Source organism: Maylandia zebra, linkage group LG19 (genome assembly GCF_041146795.1).
Source record: "Maylandia zebra isolate NMK-2024a linkage group LG19, Mzebra_GT3a, whole genome shotgun sequence".
Taxonomy (NCBI): Eukaryota; Metazoa; Chordata; class Actinopteri; order Cichliformes; family Cichlidae; genus Maylandia; species Maylandia zebra.
Genome location: NC_135185.1, coordinates 31,127,694 through 31,146,528, shown reverse-complemented (window position 1 = coordinate 31,146,528; position 18,835 = coordinate 31,127,694). Strand labels below are relative to the sequence as shown.

At 39.7% G+C, this 18,835-nt stretch overlaps 1 protein-coding gene across 2 annotated transcripts in view; it reads left to right on the top strand.

Moving 5' to 3' along the window:
* The first annotated feature begins 1,916 nt into the window (after positions 1–1,916).
* The window catches only part of dnajc17 (DnaJ (Hsp40) homolog, subfamily C, member 17), a 34,484-nt gene continuing 17,565 nt past the window's right edge, over positions 1,917–18,835 (top strand). For both annotated transcript variants that reach the window (XR_013094480.1, XM_004540785.3), the window contains exons 1-8: positions 1,917–2,137; positions 10,613–10,682; positions 12,366–12,424; positions 12,537–12,624; positions 12,811–12,887; positions 13,537–13,654; positions 14,291–14,340; positions 16,062–16,139. Coding sequence is in view for 1 of the 2 variants with exons in the window: in XM_004540785.3 (XP_004540842.1) it covers positions 2,057–2,137; positions 10,613–10,682; positions 12,366–12,424; positions 12,537–12,624; positions 12,811–12,887; positions 13,537–13,654; positions 14,291–14,340; positions 16,062–16,139 (621 nt within the window). In the remaining variant the exon portion in view is untranslated. The remainder of the gene's footprint in view (positions 2,138–10,612; positions 10,683–12,365; positions 12,425–12,536; positions 12,625–12,810; positions 12,888–13,536; positions 13,655–14,290; positions 14,341–16,061; positions 16,140–18,835) is intronic.

Below are 18,835 nucleotides of genomic sequence, written 5' to 3'. Positions count from 1 at the left end.
CTCAGGTTTGCAAAGTTGCATCTGGACAAACCACAAGACTTCTGGAATGGTGCTTTGACAGGTGAGAACAAAGTGGAGATGCACAGTGAAAAGCAAACACATCGATCGGCACAAACCCCTCTTACAAACTGTGAAGCACGGTGGTGGAGGGACGATGATTTGGGCTTGTTCTACAGCCACAGGACTTGGACACCTTGCAGTCACTGAGACGACCATGAACTCCTCTGTATACCAAAGTATTCTGGAGTCGAATATGTGAGGATCTGTTTGACAGCTAAACCTTGGCTCAAATTGGGTCATTTATCATAAGGACACAGTAAATCTACAACAGAATATATATAAAAGAAAATAGTCAAGGTGTGCAAATACATTCCTCATTTTTTCATATATTGCTTCTGCATTTTGGTTTATTTTTTGTCAGATAAATAATGTAATAAAGTCATGTGTTGTTGTTCTTCTAAGGTTGTACTTAAACAATTTTAAGACCCAGTAATAAACAGATTTTTATAAATTATGTCCTGATACGTAAAACCTTAGAATTGAAATAGAGTGTACTTTATTTTTTGCCATGACTGTATTAGTTTATGGTTTAGAAATCACTGCCTTGGGGTTAACTCTTTGAGAAACATTGTTGCACTAGTCCTGTTGGATAACCTTTTATACTTGGGCCACATCTTATGACTTCTTTTTCAGTCCTGTTTATCCTCAGTGTGCCTGAAGGACAAAAAAAGTTGTGCTTTGCAAAGACATTTTAAACTGAAAGAAGCCTGCCTTTTTACACAATCTGAAGGGACAGAGTCGTCACAATATTTCTAAACCGTCTGTAAGTAACAGGTGGCTTTTTCATCATCGAAAAAATTCCCCCACAAAAATTTAAGAAAAAGAAAGCTGTTTTTGTACATGTCAGGGGAAGTTCCCTACAGGAAGTGGTGCAGCCTCAGACCACATCTTGGTTAACAGATATGTAAAACCTATGCCATTAGGCCACAGATGGATTTATATCCACAGGAAAAAAACCACATGTAGCACTGAGGTGTCTGTTTACATTTTGCATCGGAGACAAGATGGAGCAAGTTTAATGGGCTAAAATGACAGTTTAGTGGGCCACACAATGAATCTAAATGGAAATAAAGGTGGAGCCTGGGTCCTCAAATCGATAAAAACACGGCTTTTGTAAACACATTTCTTGGTGGACTAAACTTAATCAAACATAGGTAAACGTGTTAATATGTACTGTACTGTGCTGCCTGCTGTTACATAATTCGTCCACCAGAAGACGCTGTGGTCTCGTTGATCTTGATGGGCTTGGATAAGTTTTATATCCAAATTTAAATGTCGAAACAATGTTATTAGGGTGCCTTGGGAAGGACGTGTGCGCGCAAAATTAATGAAATCCAGTATTTTATTTAAACAAGGAGCCTACATGTGGCTTTTAATCCCCGAACATCATCATTAGCAATATCAAAAAATACAGTAAAATGAGGCTAATGTGAACAATATGCTGATAGAAAACAGGCACATAAGTATGGCACAGGAAGTCTCTTTTACTTAAACAAAATAAATAATTTAAAATGTTAAATACCGTTTATGTCTTGTGGTTAAATACACAGTGGGCCTTTAATGCCAGGCAGGATATTGTTCTAAATAACTAATTTCACACCTGACAGCAAGATAAAAATAGCCATCTATGCAGTGAAGCTTTGGATGTGGGATTTGTCACGCGTGAACAGCCCTTAAAGAGCCCACAGATGGGTCAAAAGATTTTAGAAGATTAATACTTGTGGAAAAAATTTATCGGATATAAAAATAATAAACGCTACAGTAAAAATAATAAAAATTCCGTGAGGGAGCTTTTCAGGAACCTAGAGAAGAGCAAGGAGACCCAAAAACTACAATACCCAGTTTGCAATGCACATCCTGGTTGAAAGGTTGAGGACGTCATACTCATGCTGCCTGGAACCACAACACGAAGCTAAATAGCTAGCAAAACAGCTGTTTTAAATAGTGGTATATTTATTATTTTTGTGTATTGGTACTGTAGCGCGTTTTGGCAGAAATGTCCGGAAAGGCTAAAGATATCCTACAGATGGATCTGTACGGTTTACTTGGAGTTGAAAGCACTGCTACAACGAAAGAGGTGTGTAAACTAGCACTTAAAGCTAGCTTTAGTCATTGTTTTAAAAATAGCCGTGTTAAGATAACCATGCTTGTAAGTAACGCATTGTAAGCTGCAACCTGTTATTTTTATTTGCCAGACTATTTATTATCAAGTAATAAATAATGCAAATTTGTTGTCTTAGGACATTTTTGTCACGAAGCAAGAGGCTATGATAACTTTCTGCTATGAAGATTAGTATTTCTTTTAATCGTATGTGTGTGTAAATGGTGAAGAGGTTTTTTGTTTGTTTGTTTTTACAGTGTGAGATAAACGTAAGATAAAACTATAAAAGATGCAGGTCCAGCGTGTCATATAACAGACAAACCGGCTAATGGTTCATTTACACCGTTGTGATACTCTGAAAGGCCGCTGAGTGGGGGTGTTGCATCAGGCAAACCTTTAGTACTATGCCTTGACATAAAATCCCTTTACAGTGAAACTATGACCATAATTTCGGTGTGATTATTCAGTTATTGGTTTTTGACTGTATGTATGTATGTATGTATGTATATATATATATATATATATATATATATATATATATATATATATATATATATATATATATATATCTTTTGTAATTTCAGTTAAATCAACATACTTAGCTCCTGAAAGCTGGTGTGGTTCTGAAAACATCTGATTACATGTGCGTTACTGCCGTGGGTAAACTAGTTTTTTGCTTTTCTGCATATTGGAAACAGAATTTTGCAAAATTCTCTTTGTTTTTGCAATCAACCCTGGAAGCATTTCCCCAACATCGCTTCAAATTTTCATCTCTGAGTGGTTCACCATGATTCCCTGAATCAAGCATTTTCCCTGCAACCACCTCTCTTCACCGTTTCCACAATCCCGAATCCACAGGCCTGAAGGGAAATTAAAATTGCTGCCAAAATGAGGGAGGCAGTTAATTTCTTTATTGGAATTCAAAGTTCTGTCCTCCCCAGAGGATTATCCTTAAGGAAGTTGGTGGTTGTGGCTTGGGTAGAATTGAGGCTCCAAAGGGAGGGGGGCTGATTCTGTGAGGTCTGTTGATGGTCGAGAGAGATAGTGGGTTTGTTTGTGTGCATGTGTGTGTAGTGCGTTTAGTCAGAAGGGAGGGTCTCAAAAATCAATCAAGTGTGTGAAGAGAGATGTCATCAGATGAGCTACTTATCCCAGCTATTAGGCACACTGTTTATCAAAGAAAGAGGAAGAAGCTCATCCCAGAGCCTGTTTATGTGGTTTTAGCCATAGCTTGTAAAACACTGCCTTGACGTAGGGGATTTGCATACTTCATGTTCCCTTGTTTCTCTTTAGCGTCTCTGCTGCTGACCTTTCGTTGCGCTTAGCTGGCTGATAAATGCCATGTAAACTGGCACTTCAGAGTTTATGATTTAATGACTTCATGGGGTTTACGTTATGCTTATAGTGCTAGGGAAGGCTTTTTCTAAAGACCAGTCACCAGTTAAACACTTGTACCTACCACAGATTGCTCGTCCACAGCCAAGACCACACAGAATTTCTTGTGGTTTGTTCAGCTACTTAAATTTTAATGTACCTATTACCTAATGTGTTTCAGTAACTACACGCTTGAATGGTTTACTTCCACTCAGAGCATCCAAGGACAGGTGATTTCATTGCATTGTAATAGTTCATTGTAAACTCAATGCCCCCACTGATGAGTTTCTTTTTCCTCTTCAAGTCTTTGTCAGAATAGGTGCATTAAGATTATAATTGCATTCTGCAGTGCACTGGGGAGCATCATCAGCGTGCAATCAGGACAGCAATTTTTATGCAGTTTATTTCTAGTGCACTAAGTATGTATTCCACAGTTATACAGCCATATACACTCTTAAAGCAGACAAAGCAGTTATAACTGAAGAAATAGATTAAACCATAATGATGTTTTTGCCAGATCAGTTACCGTTAGGTTGGTGTTATTGATTTAGTTGTTATTAAGTGAATTAATCAAAATGAGTGCTCTTCCTCAAACAATTTGATTACTGCATATTAATTTATTTATGCCAGCGTGATCTGTGAGGTTTGCATTAAGAAGCACATGCATCCACAGTGTGCTTACAGTTTCTCCCTGATACATCTTCAGTGAGGTTCTTGGGGTCATGAGGTGTTTTGGATCTTTTAGCATCAGACCTCCTCACCCAGATGCCACAAATGGGGTTGGCTCTCTGTCTTCCGTCTCCTGTAGCGCCCAGTTGCTTGCACTTTGAAGAGTGAACATCCTGCAAAACCTCCACAGCTAACCTCTTTGGGCTCACAGAGCATCTTCCAGCCTCTGTCCTGGCACTTCTCCAACAGCTCCTAGTACTTTGCGTGCTTCTTCTCGTTTACTCTTCCCACATGCTCTTCCCAGGGCCCTCTAAGTTCTTGAATGATTGAGTGTTTAGTCGGTGGCCTGAGTGATTGCGTGACAGTGTCTTGCAGAAAATACAGCTGTTTATCCAGGTCCATGCTCAGCTGCTAGTGGAGGGCTACATTCACTTTTCTTTTTACCTTTCTTTCTCTGGAGTATTTTGTTATTATTTTCTTCTAGCTGATAATATCTCATAAAGAATCACACATTGTTATTAATGAGGATGGATCCATGGCTGATCAGGCAGCTAATCATCTACACAGTAAGGGTTTCTACACCGGGACCAGTAGTTTGTCAGCCATAATTGGCACCAAAAACTGGTTTAATGAGGACAAGATGTGAGCATGCAGCTAAACTGAAGCAAATGGGTATCCGGTCGGCACTGAGAATGTTTTTTTTTTTTTTTTTTTGCCAGGCACTAACTATTAGGCTACCGTTGGCCTCCTACTCCAGGATTGTAGTCTTTCCCTGATCTTGTGGTTCATTCTTTGACAAACAGAAGTGTGGGAAATAGTTGAGATTTCTTCCATTTAGTCTGTCTCATGCATGAAACAAGTAAATTGGCATATGAAAATGTGGAATATTTTGAATTACAACAGACAGAAGATACAGTAGGATTAAATACAGTTTTCATCATCTGTAAGCACAAGGGACAGCAGCTGGTTTTAGTCCAGGAGTTCTTCTGTTTTTCATTTTTTCCAACAACTGATGGATTCAGAGCCAGTCCTATAAGGTCACGGTGAACTGCACAAAGATAATTGCTAGAGTAATTGGCCGGATTAGGGCTATAGGAAGATGCCCTGCAATTGAAGACTTATGCGCACAACTTCTTAAAGATTGCACTGCTTTGGCTCCTAGTGTGGAGAACCAGCGGGCTCAGGGTCTTCCAGCATCAATTAAAGATTGCGTGTTATGGCACTGATGGGAGTAATCATGCATTATTTAACAAAACAGCTCCAGAGGCACAGTAGAGACAAGATATCGTGAAGGATCCTAGAGAGAGTGAAAAGGAAACGATTGGAGGAGGAACTGGAGAGAAGGGGAGTTATGATGACATGCAAGATGGCTGTTCTCCACCAGAGCAACTTTGGTGATGACAGGTTGTACTTGTCAAGCAGCTCGGCTGGCCAAACGTACTTCCCGACAACGGCAAACATCTGCTGTTAGTGAAGACGTGGCAGAGACATGTTTATCTTGTCAGATAGGTGCAGGTGATGAATGTGAGAAGCTGCCTGAATGTGAATTAAGGACACAGTATAAACTCACGGGTGATGTATTTATTTTTATAAAGGCTGCTTTTATATCAAATCACATGTACTTATCTTCATGATGAACTCTGGTTACCCTGTTTTAGAATTTTCTGTTTCCCTGTTTTTGGCATCCATTTCTGTATTTCTGAGTAAAGAAAGACTGCAGTCACAATTATTTATTAAAGGGTTTGAAATGTTTTGTTTTATGCATAAACGTGATGATACATTTAAAGGAAAGGTAAATTAATCATACTAATACCAGAACTTGAAGTAAATGCAGTAAATCCATTAATGGATTATCTGACAAGTGTTTGCCTGTATTGCTTTTTATTTTCTCTTTTCCTCAGTGCATCATATGAATGATGATCCAATTCGAGTGCAGTTAAACATTCACCTGTTGTGATAAAGAAATTAAGGGTTTTCTCAATAAGGAAGTAATCTATTCCTCAACCTCAGCTCCAAAACAGTGGGACACTGTGTGAAATGTAAATAATAACGGAATGCAATGATTTGCAAATCACATAAACAAATAAACGTCTCAAAAAAGCTGGGACGTGTTCATGTTTACTGCTGTGTAGCATCCTCTCTTCTTTTAACAACAGTCTGTAAACATCTGGGAAGTGAGGAGAGCAGCTGCTGGACTTTTGGAAAAGGAACGATGTCCTGTCTGATATAAGATTGTAGCTGCCTGATTATTCTAGGTCTTCTTTGTTGTGTTTTTTGCTTCATGATTCGCTGAATGTTTTCAATCAGTGAAAGGCAGGCCTGGTCAGCACCCAGACTCTGCCATTATGTAGTCATGCTGTTGGAATTGATGCAGTATGCGGTTTGGCATCATCTTGCTGAAATATGTAACGTCTGTCCCGATGTCCTCTGGATGGGAGCATATGTTGCTTTGAATCTCAGCATTAATGGTGCCTTTCCAGGTGTTTAGACTGCCAATTCATTAGGCACCCCCATACCATCAGATCTGCAGGCTTTTAAACTGAATGCTGATAACACGCCTGACCTTCTCCTTCTTAGTGTGGAAGTCATGGGAGCAATGTTTTCCACACATAATTTTATATTCCAACTTGTTAAACCACAGAACAGTTTTCCACTTTGCCTCTGACCATTTTAAATGACCTTTGGCCCAGAGAAGAAAGAAGTGTTTCTGGATCATGTTCAAATATGGCTTCTTCTTTGCAGGATTTTTAATCTGCATTTTTGGATGCAACAGCAAATTGTGTTCATAGACAGTGATTTCTGGAAGTGTTCCTGAGCCCATGGTGTAAGATCCATGACGGAATCATGTCTGTTTTTAATGCACTGGTGCCCGAGGGCCCGAAGATCACAGGCATCCAATAATGATTTTCCACAGCGATTTCTCCAGACTCTCGAAATATTTTGATGATATTAGGTACTGTAGATGACGAGACATTCAAAGTTGTAGTAATTTTATAATAACAAGTATTACTGTGAAACTGTTCCACAAAATCTAGATAATTTTTTGCACATTGGTGAAGCCCTGCCCATCTTTACTCTTGAGAAACTTGCTTTTTCCGGCTTTTTGTTGCTCCGTCCCCATTTTTTTTTGAGATGTGTTGCTGTCATCAAATACAAAATGAACTAATATTATTCAGAGAATATTTAAAATGTTTCAGTTTAAACATCTGACTTTGTTTTCTACGTTCTTCTGTGAATAAAATATGGGGTTATGAGATTTGCAAATCATTGCATTCCATTTTTTATTTACATTGTAGAATCCTAACTTTTTTAAAGCTGGGATTGTAAGGTAGTTTTCTTCTTTATTAATAAAAAAGGGAATTGACAATAGTTGAATATTTAACTGCACTTGAATTGGATCATGTTCTTTTCATTTTATTTAGTTAATTTTTAGCAATTAACAACTTTATAAAACCCATTAGAAAAATAATATTTTTGCCTCACTGCTTCAGGGAAGTCCTGAAAGCTGTAATCCGATTAATCTAAATATAAGAAATGCCAAAAGTTCAAAAACATTAGCTCATTAAAAAATTGCAGCCGGTGCTCAGTGCTCTGTCCTTTATGCACTACAAAATTTAAGATTGAACTCCTGTTACAACAGAAAGAAATCATTATGTATTAATGATAATGCAAAGTGGTAAGGCACATGGTCCAGATGTTAGCTAACTGAACTTAAATTATGGGGGATTTTACAAGAAAATGATCACACTCTCATTTCATCTTCCTAAATCTGTTTTTAAAAAGATATCATTTCATTTATATTAAATGAAAAAGAGCTCTTAACTATATATGGAGCTACAACAGTGGCATAAGCTAAAGGAAGGCATAGCTCTTCCATATCTTGGCTGCTAACATTTCAAATGTTCAAAAATGATTTATATTGTGTTTTCTATTCCAAATACAGACTGATGCTATTTTGAAAGCACATTGCACAGCTCTGATTACCTCAAGTTCCTATTTTACAGTTTACTAACAACTCCAGACATGATTGATACTTCCAAAAAAGTGTGTATTACATAAGTTTCTATTCCAGTTTAGGCATTGGTTCTCTGTGGTATAACAAAAGCTCACACACCTTTACATTTCAGTATTGCAAGGTACGATATAGCGAACATCAAGGCACAATAATTTTTGTCAAAATGACATTAATGCAGTGCAGGCTTGTTTTTGTCTCCACTTAAACTGCATTACCATCAGAAGATTATGTAACACTGATTTAAAAAAGAAAGAAAGATGTAGACTTGTTTTCAATCATGGTCTGCACATCTTGAGCAAGTTGGTTGGCGCTTTGTGGAAATCCACAGTAAGCAACTCCTCACGGTGGTAGAGGGAAAAAGGACAGAGTAGGACCCATTTTTAGGCTGTGTTTTGATCCCAGAGAGGAGCTGCAGTTCACTCCTTTGCAATTCAGTTCAATTTTATTTATATAGTGCATAATCACAAGAATGGTGCTTGAGGCAACTGTTGTTGAAGAGGAGTATAATTTTGAGGTGAAACTCGAGTCTTCACTTTTTTGTATCTTACTTTAAAATGAGTTGGACAAAGGTATAATAGGGAGTGCATTGAACAGAATGTGAGAAATAGACAGGCGAGGATAATACAGGGGAAGCAGGCTAAGGCCAACAGTAAGCATATGTGTTTGGTTCTAGTCCACAGCCCTGCGTGTCAGTCGCAATCTGTAGGAACGCTGTGTGTGCCAAGCAGCAAGACTAAATATCCTCTAATGATGTCTAGTCTCTCAAAAAGCCCTCTCACTGAACCAAGTTCTCATTTACTGTTGGAACAATAATGACCCCCCCCCCCCCAAAAAAAAAAAAAAAACCCCAATCCAGTTTAGATAGAAGAAAGGACTTTTGGCATTTAGGAGCTATGTGAGCTGCAGTTATCTCCAGAGGCTTCACTGGAGGCTTGCTTGGTTCATATAATCAGTCAGAGGTTAAGCTCTTGCACCCTGGATGGAGGGCATCCAGTCTAATGTGTGACTGTGCTTAACTGTCATTGGAGCTGCAGTTAAAAAAGCCCGGACGCTGATTAATTACACCATTGTGCTCCCCCCCCCAATTCAATCCATCCACGTAAAGTCAGCTCAGTATGTTTTGGCGTGCGTTCTAGAGATAAAACTGTGCAAAACAAATTACAGGGAAACACTGCATATGCCAGAAGACAATGCATCCAATGCAAACGCTTCCCAGACATGAACAAAGGGGCTCCCAGTTTTTGTGGCCCGAAGCGTACTGGCAGGAGATTGATTTGCGCTAACAGGGAGAATTTGAAAACATCCAGAATGTTGGCATGACTGATTATGTCTGGTGAGAAAGTGCATGTCAGTGTTTGTGTTTGGTCTGTTCTTTAATGTGTATGTATGGGGGGGAGGGTTGGATGTGCCAAAACTTTAGCATGCAATGCATGTACTGTATATGAGCATGTGCGTTTGAGGTTGTGCAGAATTCTCAAGCGCTGGACTCCACAGCCCCCTCTGGTCTCTGCGGTAATTTTCCTGTTTCCCTTCATTCTCAAAAGAAGCAGACGTCTAATAAAAACCACCTCTCCATTAAGTGATTCCTAGAAGGACCAATGAATGGTTAATGTTCCAAGCAGTGACCCAGAGTTAAAAAATCAGCTGCCAAAGGATGCTGCTTTCAGACTATGTCAGACTTGATTTCATTTTTTATGACATATTCTATCTAATATTGTTTAAATAAAGATAGAATAATACTAGGTTGCAACTTCGTATTTATCTTGCAATCTGACAACTGGAATAGCCTGAGAATAGTTTTGAATTCTTGTACAGTGCCGTATGTACCACAGTGGTTAGAAGCCATTAACGGCATGTCAAAAGGACACGAAGCACAGGATCGGCTTAAAGTTTCAGTTTGATCCAAACAAAACAATTCCATTAAAGACCACATTTCACCTCAGATGTTTTTATGTCAGGCTGTTACTGTCTTTGGCATTATTTCAATGAGGCCATAACTTCTTAGACTTCTGGGCCAAACTCAACGTTATAAAATTATTGATACACAGTAAGAATTATATCTTTACACGGTGCCCAAAATTTGTGCTTAACCTCCCAAGACCCCGAGCCCTCATATGGGGGACATTACATTTTGTTTTATTCTTTTTGTAATAGGTTTCTTCCTGCTAAAAGGGAGTGTTGCCAGTGCTTGCTCATTTGTTGTTTGTTAGGGTTTTTCCTCTATTTTTTAGGGTCTTTACCTTAAAGTCTAAAGCACCTTGAGGAGACTCTTGTTGTGATTTGAGGATATATAAATAGAACTGAAGGTTAAGGGAATTGTTCATTTTTCTGCGTTCTAACAAGCATTTTCCACTCTTTGTAATGTTTGGGGTTTTTCCCTCCTCCTTTTTCAGATCAAGAAAGCGTATCGACAGAAAGCGTTAACATGCCATCCAGACAAGAACCCAGACAACCCAAAAGCAGGTGAGTGAGACAGTTTTTGTTTTGCATTTACTGTTTTCTCACATGATCTCCAAACCTTATCTGACAGAGATGCATATAAAGATGCAGATGATTGGATGCATAGAAGTTCTGGTGTAGATCCACATCTCTTGGCTTACTAGCTGCGCACTTGGTAATAGTGCAGGTAATTGTCAGATTCAGAGCAGGTGAGTGTAGTGGTGAGAATACATCTCCTTTTGAGGGCTATGTGGGAGGAAGTACAACCTTAGAAAATTTCCCTCCCTGAGTGTCCCAGGTTCATGTGTCTTCTGTCTCCATTCTGAGGCATTGACCGTTGCCACTGAGGAGTTAGTTATGACCACTCACTGAGTTGCCATTAAGGTCCAGGGCCAAAAATGAATGCTCCAGAGTCACATTCTCACAGCGTTAAACTCTGCCAGATGTCCTGGCCACAGCACTCTGTCGCAAGGCAACCAGCGCATGTTTCTCCCGCCAGCTTTTTAGCTAGAAAAACATGGCCAGCATCACCATCCTCACCACCCTCATCCACACTCTGTCCTCCCTGGGTTCATGTGTCCTTCTGCAGCTTGGTGCCAACCAGCATGTCAACAATTAGACCAGAAAATCTCAGCATAGCTTTTTGTCAATAGGGGAAAAATGCACCTTGGACAAGAAGCTGGTCACGAGGTATGTTTTCAAGTTAGGTTTATGTGGTTTCTGGATGGTTCAGACAATTTCTGATTATGTCAGGAAAAAAAGGAAATTGGTAGGGTTGAGAGGGATAACACAAAAGCAGGGGGTCGGTTTCCCAGAAATGGAAAAGTAGTGGTTTGGAGGCCCTCAACACTCGAACCCGCGCATGAAGAGAATTGGACTCTATCGCACGAGAGCGGAGCAAGTCTTGGGACTTGCTGCCCCTCAGGGGAGGGTTGTTTGCATGTAAGAGGTGACATAGGGGTCACAATTCTTCACTGATTGACGATACCCCTCCCCACTATCCCCTCTCCCCTCTAAATACCCCATATTGTGACACTCGGAGGTGCCTGGTGGGCATGGCAGGTTTCCCCCAGTTGGATTTCATTCCAGCCCATTATATGCATGTAGGTAACCTGACCGCCTCTGCTGGCAGCGCGATCTCGAGAGCCTTCTGTTAGTGTGCAATGCCAGTCCCCACAGGGAGTAACAGTATCAGTCTGTTAGGCCTCCCATAAGTGAATGATTAAGCCTGGCTAGTATCGTGCAGTAATGTGCTGCTTGGAGGACAAGCTGGGGGGACTGTGGTCTCCCAGTGTACATTTGTCTGTGCGTGTGTGTTAAATGACAACTGGTGTAGTGGTATTTGCAGCAGGCTGGGCCAGGGGAATGCACGGCCGTGTCACTGGAGGAAACAAGTTTCGTGAGACCTGCGGCAAATTTTGAGACACAAATGTCGCAGTTTGTATCGGCTCCATGTCCCATCATCTTGAGGCATTCGTAGACATAACTCTGCTTTTGGATTAGGTGTCCTGTCCTTCTCAGTCTCCCCGTTTCAGTATAATTTTATGATCTGTCTTTTTTGTTTCAAACTGGCACAATTATCAACCCAATTTTTGTAAACCTTTAGCCACGTTTTTCTTTTTTATAGGTAATATCCCACAAGATAAAAGTTGAAGGCAGTAATGCAAGAAAATGCTCTTATTCTGTCTTTTTTTTTTTTTCTTTTAGTTGAGCTCTTCCACCAGTTATCCCAGGCTCTTGAGGTGCTAACTGATGCCGCCGCCAAGGTAAGACCGCTGGTGTCTTGTAACCTCTAATATGGATCCTAGCCCTCAAGTAAACCGAGACACAGCAAGCCCAGCAAGGAGTGATCTTGAAGTCTAACGCTTTTTTTTTCAGGCTGCTTATGACAAGATTTGTGCTGCCAAGAAACAAGCAGAAGAAAGAAACAAGAAACTAGATAGCAAGAGAAAGAAAATTAAACTTGGTGAGTCATTTTTCTGCCGCATCCCAGAGATTATTTAGTGATATTATCTTGTGTTTCTTTCTAATTATCAAGTTTTAATGCTGAAGTACTGTTTCCTCTTTAAAGAATAATAATAATAAGTCAGTCAATCAATACTATGAGTATATGATGGAGATGTGGATTAGTTTGTGTGTGTTGTTTTGACAGACTTGGAGGCCAGAGAGCGACAAGCAGAAGCTCAAAGCCAGGAGGAAGTGCAGATCACTAGAACACTCGAGGAAGAGGTATCGCATTTTATAGAAATCACATTAGCAAAGATACTGCGCTGCAATTTGCCTTAAGAGGCTGCAGAAAATTTTAAATTTCACTATACTGCAGGTATAAGTGCTGTATTGGAAAATGCATCTAGGGAAACTAAAGCACACCCTGGTGCTTTCATTCTGTTTTTCATCAAATAGTTTTTCCTGATTGAGTTGAACTCTTCCAAATACTTGGGTCACGAACAAAGGCTCTGTCTAAGAGCTCCTCTCTTTATTTTGTTTTTTCACAGACATAATTATCAGTAAGGTCATTAAGGTGATATTGCATGACTCGGTGCAGTTTGTGCAGAACACCCATAAATAAAAATGGTGTGCATGCTTCCACTGTGAGTAATTTCCATATGCTCAAGGTGCTTCATGCATATACATAAGGAAGGAGGCCATAACCAGCAGGTGGCACTATTCCATTTTCTGACTTCATCGAGGCATTAGTGCCTTAAGTGATGAAATAAGCTGGTTTGTATAGCCTCCTTGAGTAGAGGACATAAACACAGAATTGCAGAGCAATAAAGCTGATCATATTCCAACAGCTGTTATCTTAACATGTGCTGTCACGTAACACTTGGCCACCTGTTCATTCACATTTCTGCATTTTATGTGCACCTTCTCCAAGATTGCCCGCTTGAGGGAGGAGGGATCCAGACAGCTTGAAGAGGAGCAGAGGCTCATCAGAGAGCAGATCCAGAGAGAAAGAGAAGCACATCAACACGGAGGAGACCACACTCAGAGAAGTACATGCATTTGACCAATCCTTGCTGGTCTGAGTTAGCTAAACCAGTTTATTGTAGTCCTGACATTTTTATATCATCCCAAAGCCTTGCTGGGGTGAACCCCCTGTGTTTCCCATCCCTCGTCGTGTCAGCACAACCACAGCAGCCACCAGGCTCCCTGTGGCTCACCATGTATTATTCACACGATAGACTATAACAATAACTGAAATTATATTGGAAGAGGTCTGTTTTAGTTTCTTGGCAAGATAGCAAAGGGATGCCAATCACTGCGTACACAGAGCGGTCCATCAAACTTTTAACCTCATGGTAATATTTTTTGCAGCAAAAGGAAGGCAGCGTGTATATACTTAGGAAAACAACTGACTGCTGCCCTAAACTAGACCCCTTTTGTGGCCGGACAATTACTAATGCATTGTCAGCATGTCTTCTGCGTCTTTTCCATTTGCACGCACACAGCCCTCCCCTGGATCAGCAAGAGCTATACATTTAACACATGACATCCATTTTAAAATTGCTGTCTATCTGCACTAGTCCCTCGACTGCTCTCTTGCGTATAATATTTCAGGAAAACAATAGTTTCTTTGTTTTTTTCACTTCTCTGTCTCACCCCCCCCCCCCTCTGTTGCGTTTTGTCAGACTCAGGAGTGGAGAGATGTTCCAAGAGCAACGTAACCCCAAAATTGAAGGTAAGGCTCAGAATATGTGAAGAGAGGTCAGGGTTGGGGTGAAATATGTAGTAAGAGAATAATGTAGGTCCCTCAGTAACGTGGAGGAGCGACTGCTATATCTGAGTGAAATTTCAGGCAGGATCTCAGCGGGGAGTTTGATAAAAACATTTTGCCATTTGTGTTTCATTATTGGAGACCACATAAGTTGCCTCACTACTGAGCACACATGCTATTCTGAAGTCCAGTCCTCTTGAGAGGGCACAGTGTCGTCAGGAGACCAGTATCTAAACTAAGAGAAGTCTTATTATATTTCCTCCTGGAAACAGCAGAGTCTGCATGTATTAACATGGGATGTTAGCTAATGTGTTTAGACAGTAAATCTGGTTTTAAAATTTGATAGCCATCTAGTGCCGCAGCGTATTCCCTGACGTTTGTGTGTTCAGCTAGAAAAAACAAACAGCGGCCAGACTGACAGCATCACAAATCATGTTGCATGGACAGGGACACGTTTACTGCAAGATTTATCTCAGAGGCTCTGCTTCTATCTCAGATTGCAGCCCTGCGTGCAATCAAAAATATTTTCTTATTAATAATTTATTGGCTTCCCACATCAGATACCTGCATCTGAACGTCTTAAAAGCATAACATGGAATATAATCTTTAGACAGTTAACCACAGCCATTTTTTCTATATTCAAACTGCCCATTGCTTTTCACTATAAAGTTTAATTTGATTTTAGAAAGTTCTCTATGACCTTAGCATAATTATCAGCTGTGTTGATGACTCGCTTTTTGAAGAATAGATCTAAATTTTGAGCAAACGCAGCAGTGTTCCTGTGTTGCAGGCTGAAATCACAGACATCACATCATAGAAATACCTTAGCATTTTATTTGACGATTACCGGGTAAGGAGGTTATCGGTGGGGAGAAGAGAATGCTCTTAGATGGACGTTTTCAGCCGTGATTGCTGGTAAAAAGACTCCATTTGCACTTGGAAGTTCCCAGAAATCCTGCTGCTCTGACAGTGAGCAGAATGCTGGAGCTGAATCAACAGTTAGCGCTTGCCATTTATAATACTACTCTGAGCAGTTGCTGTGATATTTGCCTCATTTCCCTGTTCTTTGTACATGCATATGAGAAGTTACACAATATCTGTCTTGTTTTTTAGGAGTGCAGGAACTCGCATGAGCTTTTAGTGACAGAACTCCAAACGGGGTTCATATGTTTTTCAATTTCTTTTTAAACTAAAGACACACTAACATTGTTATGTAAGCAAAGAAGTTGACCACAGTTCACATAGTAGAGGAGGACTTCCTCTCTTTTGCCTGTGACCAAACACGTTCTTAGACATTGAACTGCTTTGGATTATTTCTTGATTAATTTATGATAGTTAAAGCAAGTGAGTCACCACATTTTCTGTGGTCCAGGTGTCCATGTTTTGAATTTCACTCATTTATCTGGTGCTTTCGGTATGAATGGAAATTGACTGCAGGTCTTGCAGGTGGTGCCATGGTGATGTTCCAAGAGCTTAATAATGTCTTTTTCTCGTAGCTCCAGCGTGTGCTGATGGTTTTTGTAATCTGTGTCTCATCAGAGGCGAGCCCGCCTGGCAGGCTTGGCCTCTTTGTCAGCTGACTTTAATCAATGTGTTCTAATGATTAGACATTATCATGCACTTCTTTAGCTCATGAAAACTTTCTTGACTAATATTAGCCTTTCCTCTCTCTTTCTCTCCTCCAGTTGAAGTGGAAGTGTAAAAAAGATGATGAGACAAATGGAGGCTACTCTCATGACATTCTGTTTAAACTTCTACAAAAGGTATGCGTCCTGAAAAGAGAATAAGTAATGCCACAGTGCTGCAAAGTTATTGATTTATACTGCAAAACAGTTGCTTTTAGAACTATTTAAAAAAGATTACAACACAATAAAATAATTTAGGTTTGGCATTATACAGTATTGCCTTAAATAACGACTCTTTTTGTATTACAAATGAGTGTTAATTGAATGCAAAAATTCCCATGAATTTATGAGGTATTTATTTGACTAGGTTAGCCAAATGCAATCATTTTCCTCTCTAAAGGGTCTGCAAATTAAATTTCCTGGGGAAAAAATACACTGCTGAATTTTTAGGTTTGCTCACTTCCAAAGAAATGCCTCTAAATCCAGAAAAAAAATACATCACATAAGTCACAAGTTATAAATTGATCCCCAAGAAAAACTTAAGTTGGTACTTGATGGAGAAAGCCTTGTAGGAAAGCACAATGGTAAGATGTTTCTTGAAGTCAATAATTCAATTCAGTTTTATTTATACGGCACCAAATCACAATAGCAGTCACCTCAAGTCATTTTATATTAGGTAAAGACCGTACAGTAATATAAATAGTATTATAAATATCTATATGTGATGTTTTTCTTATCAATATTTTTTTCTCAAATGATTACAGAATTACTTGTAATGAAACTTATGAAGTCATTAGTAGTTAAGGTTAAAGGAATGTTTGGTTCAACAGAGCCTGGCTACATGCTGAAGACGAACCAAATCGTTCTTATTTTCTTCAATCAGTGATCAATAGTAAGATGTCCTAGCTTTGTGTGTGAAGAAGACCAAACACATGAAGAGATTGGAACAGATTTTCTATAGGATTGAGGTCTGGAGACTGGCTAGGCTACTCCATAATCATAATGGTCTTCTTCTTTAGTTACTCCTTTGTTACCTTGGTGATGTGTTTTGGGTCACTGTCGTGCTGGAAGACCCATCCTTGACTCATGTTAACTGTTCTGGCTGAGAGAAGGAGGTTCTCATCTGGGATTTTGTGGTACATGTCCATTGTCCTCTCAATGTGATGAAAACACAAAAAAAACCAGCCCCACAGCATTTTTCTACCTCTGTGCTTGACTGTGGGGATGGCGTTCTTTGGGTCATACTCAGCATCACTTTGCCTCCAAACACGGCAGGGTGAGCTGATGCCAAAGAGCTTTCTCCCAAACCTTCTCTGAATCTTTTAGATCTTCACTGGCAAACTTGCAACAGACCTATACGTGTGCCTTCATTAGCACAAGGACCTTGTTGACACTTCGAGATTACAGTTCATTGTGATGTAGTGTTATAACAAAAATGTTCTTGGTGATTTGTGGTCCCAACTGCCTCCAGATCATTAACAAGCTCCACCTGTGCAGTATGTATATATATATATATATATAATGTGTGTATATATATATATATATAATATAATGTATAATATATAATGTGTATATATATAATGTGTGTATATATATATATATATATATATATATATATATATATATATATATATATATATATTGTGTATATATATAATGTGTATATGTATATATGCATTTGATTGCATGGTAAAAAACCTACCTGCAGAGTCCAGCCTTATTTGAGGTTTGCATGACATCACTGTTGTAGATTGTTTTGTTCCTCCCCTTAAATAAGGCCCATTAAGTTTTGTTGCAGTGAAAGTGCTGAGGGCAATGTTGTAGTGCCCTTTTAAAGCCATGCACGCCATTGTTTGTGCCCCTCTCACCAAGTGATTAAGCAGTGCCGAGGGAGGCATTAGGAAATGTGCTCTTCTCATGCAACCTAGTACCACCTTATGCTGTGATCCGTCACAGGGGCTTTTGGCGTGGCATAGGTTGGCCTGAAATGAGGATAGGGCAAGTGTCAGTGACGTCAAGCTGGCTGGAAAAAGGCATTTCAATTTCTCTTCTGCACGCATGCAGTCAATATGCTCCCAAGCAGGAGGGAGTAAAAAAAAAAAAAACCTCTGGAAAAAAGTGTTGCTTCTTTTAAATGCTTGAGCAAAGGGAATATATTCTAAGAAAATCCTGTTTAAGATGGCAAGCTCCAATGAGTGACAGTTAATGGTTTGGGCAAGTAGAAATAGCCACTGCTGTGTGGGAACGAGTTTGATTGTGTGTATACGTGCATGTGGGCGTGTATGGACTTGTGTACTTTGGCTGGTTGAAGTAATACATCTTTGTTTCAAAAATATGTTACGATATTTATATTTCATGAAACAGAGGCCTTTGGAGAGTCTCCTTTGTCACTGTTGGCTTGCTTCAGAGTGTCCTTAGTAAGCATTAGCATTCTTGGACTTTCCCGTTCCCAGAAAGCTACATTTTTTCAGAATGAGATTCTTAAAGGCCTCTTTCCTTGTACTCTCTGTTCCCAAGCCTCACTTTAGTTAGGAAGAAGTAAATGGCATTGAGTTTTTTTTACTTGATCCACCTGAGCTACGAGGAATTTAAAAAGCCCTTTGTGCTCCTCCATTGTGTTTATAGTCTCCCCCTTCTTTTCTCACCGTGTCTTTCTTAAAGAGGTTGGTCTTTGCTTTGCTGCACTTTTAGGCCAACTTTTGCACTCTTTTGGGATCAAATGAGCTCAACAACAGAAATCAGTGCAGTTGGATATGAAACATGTTGATGTTGTTACTGTTCAAAGAATAACTGGCTCAGGCTCAAACATACGAACAATATCACGAGGTCTAATA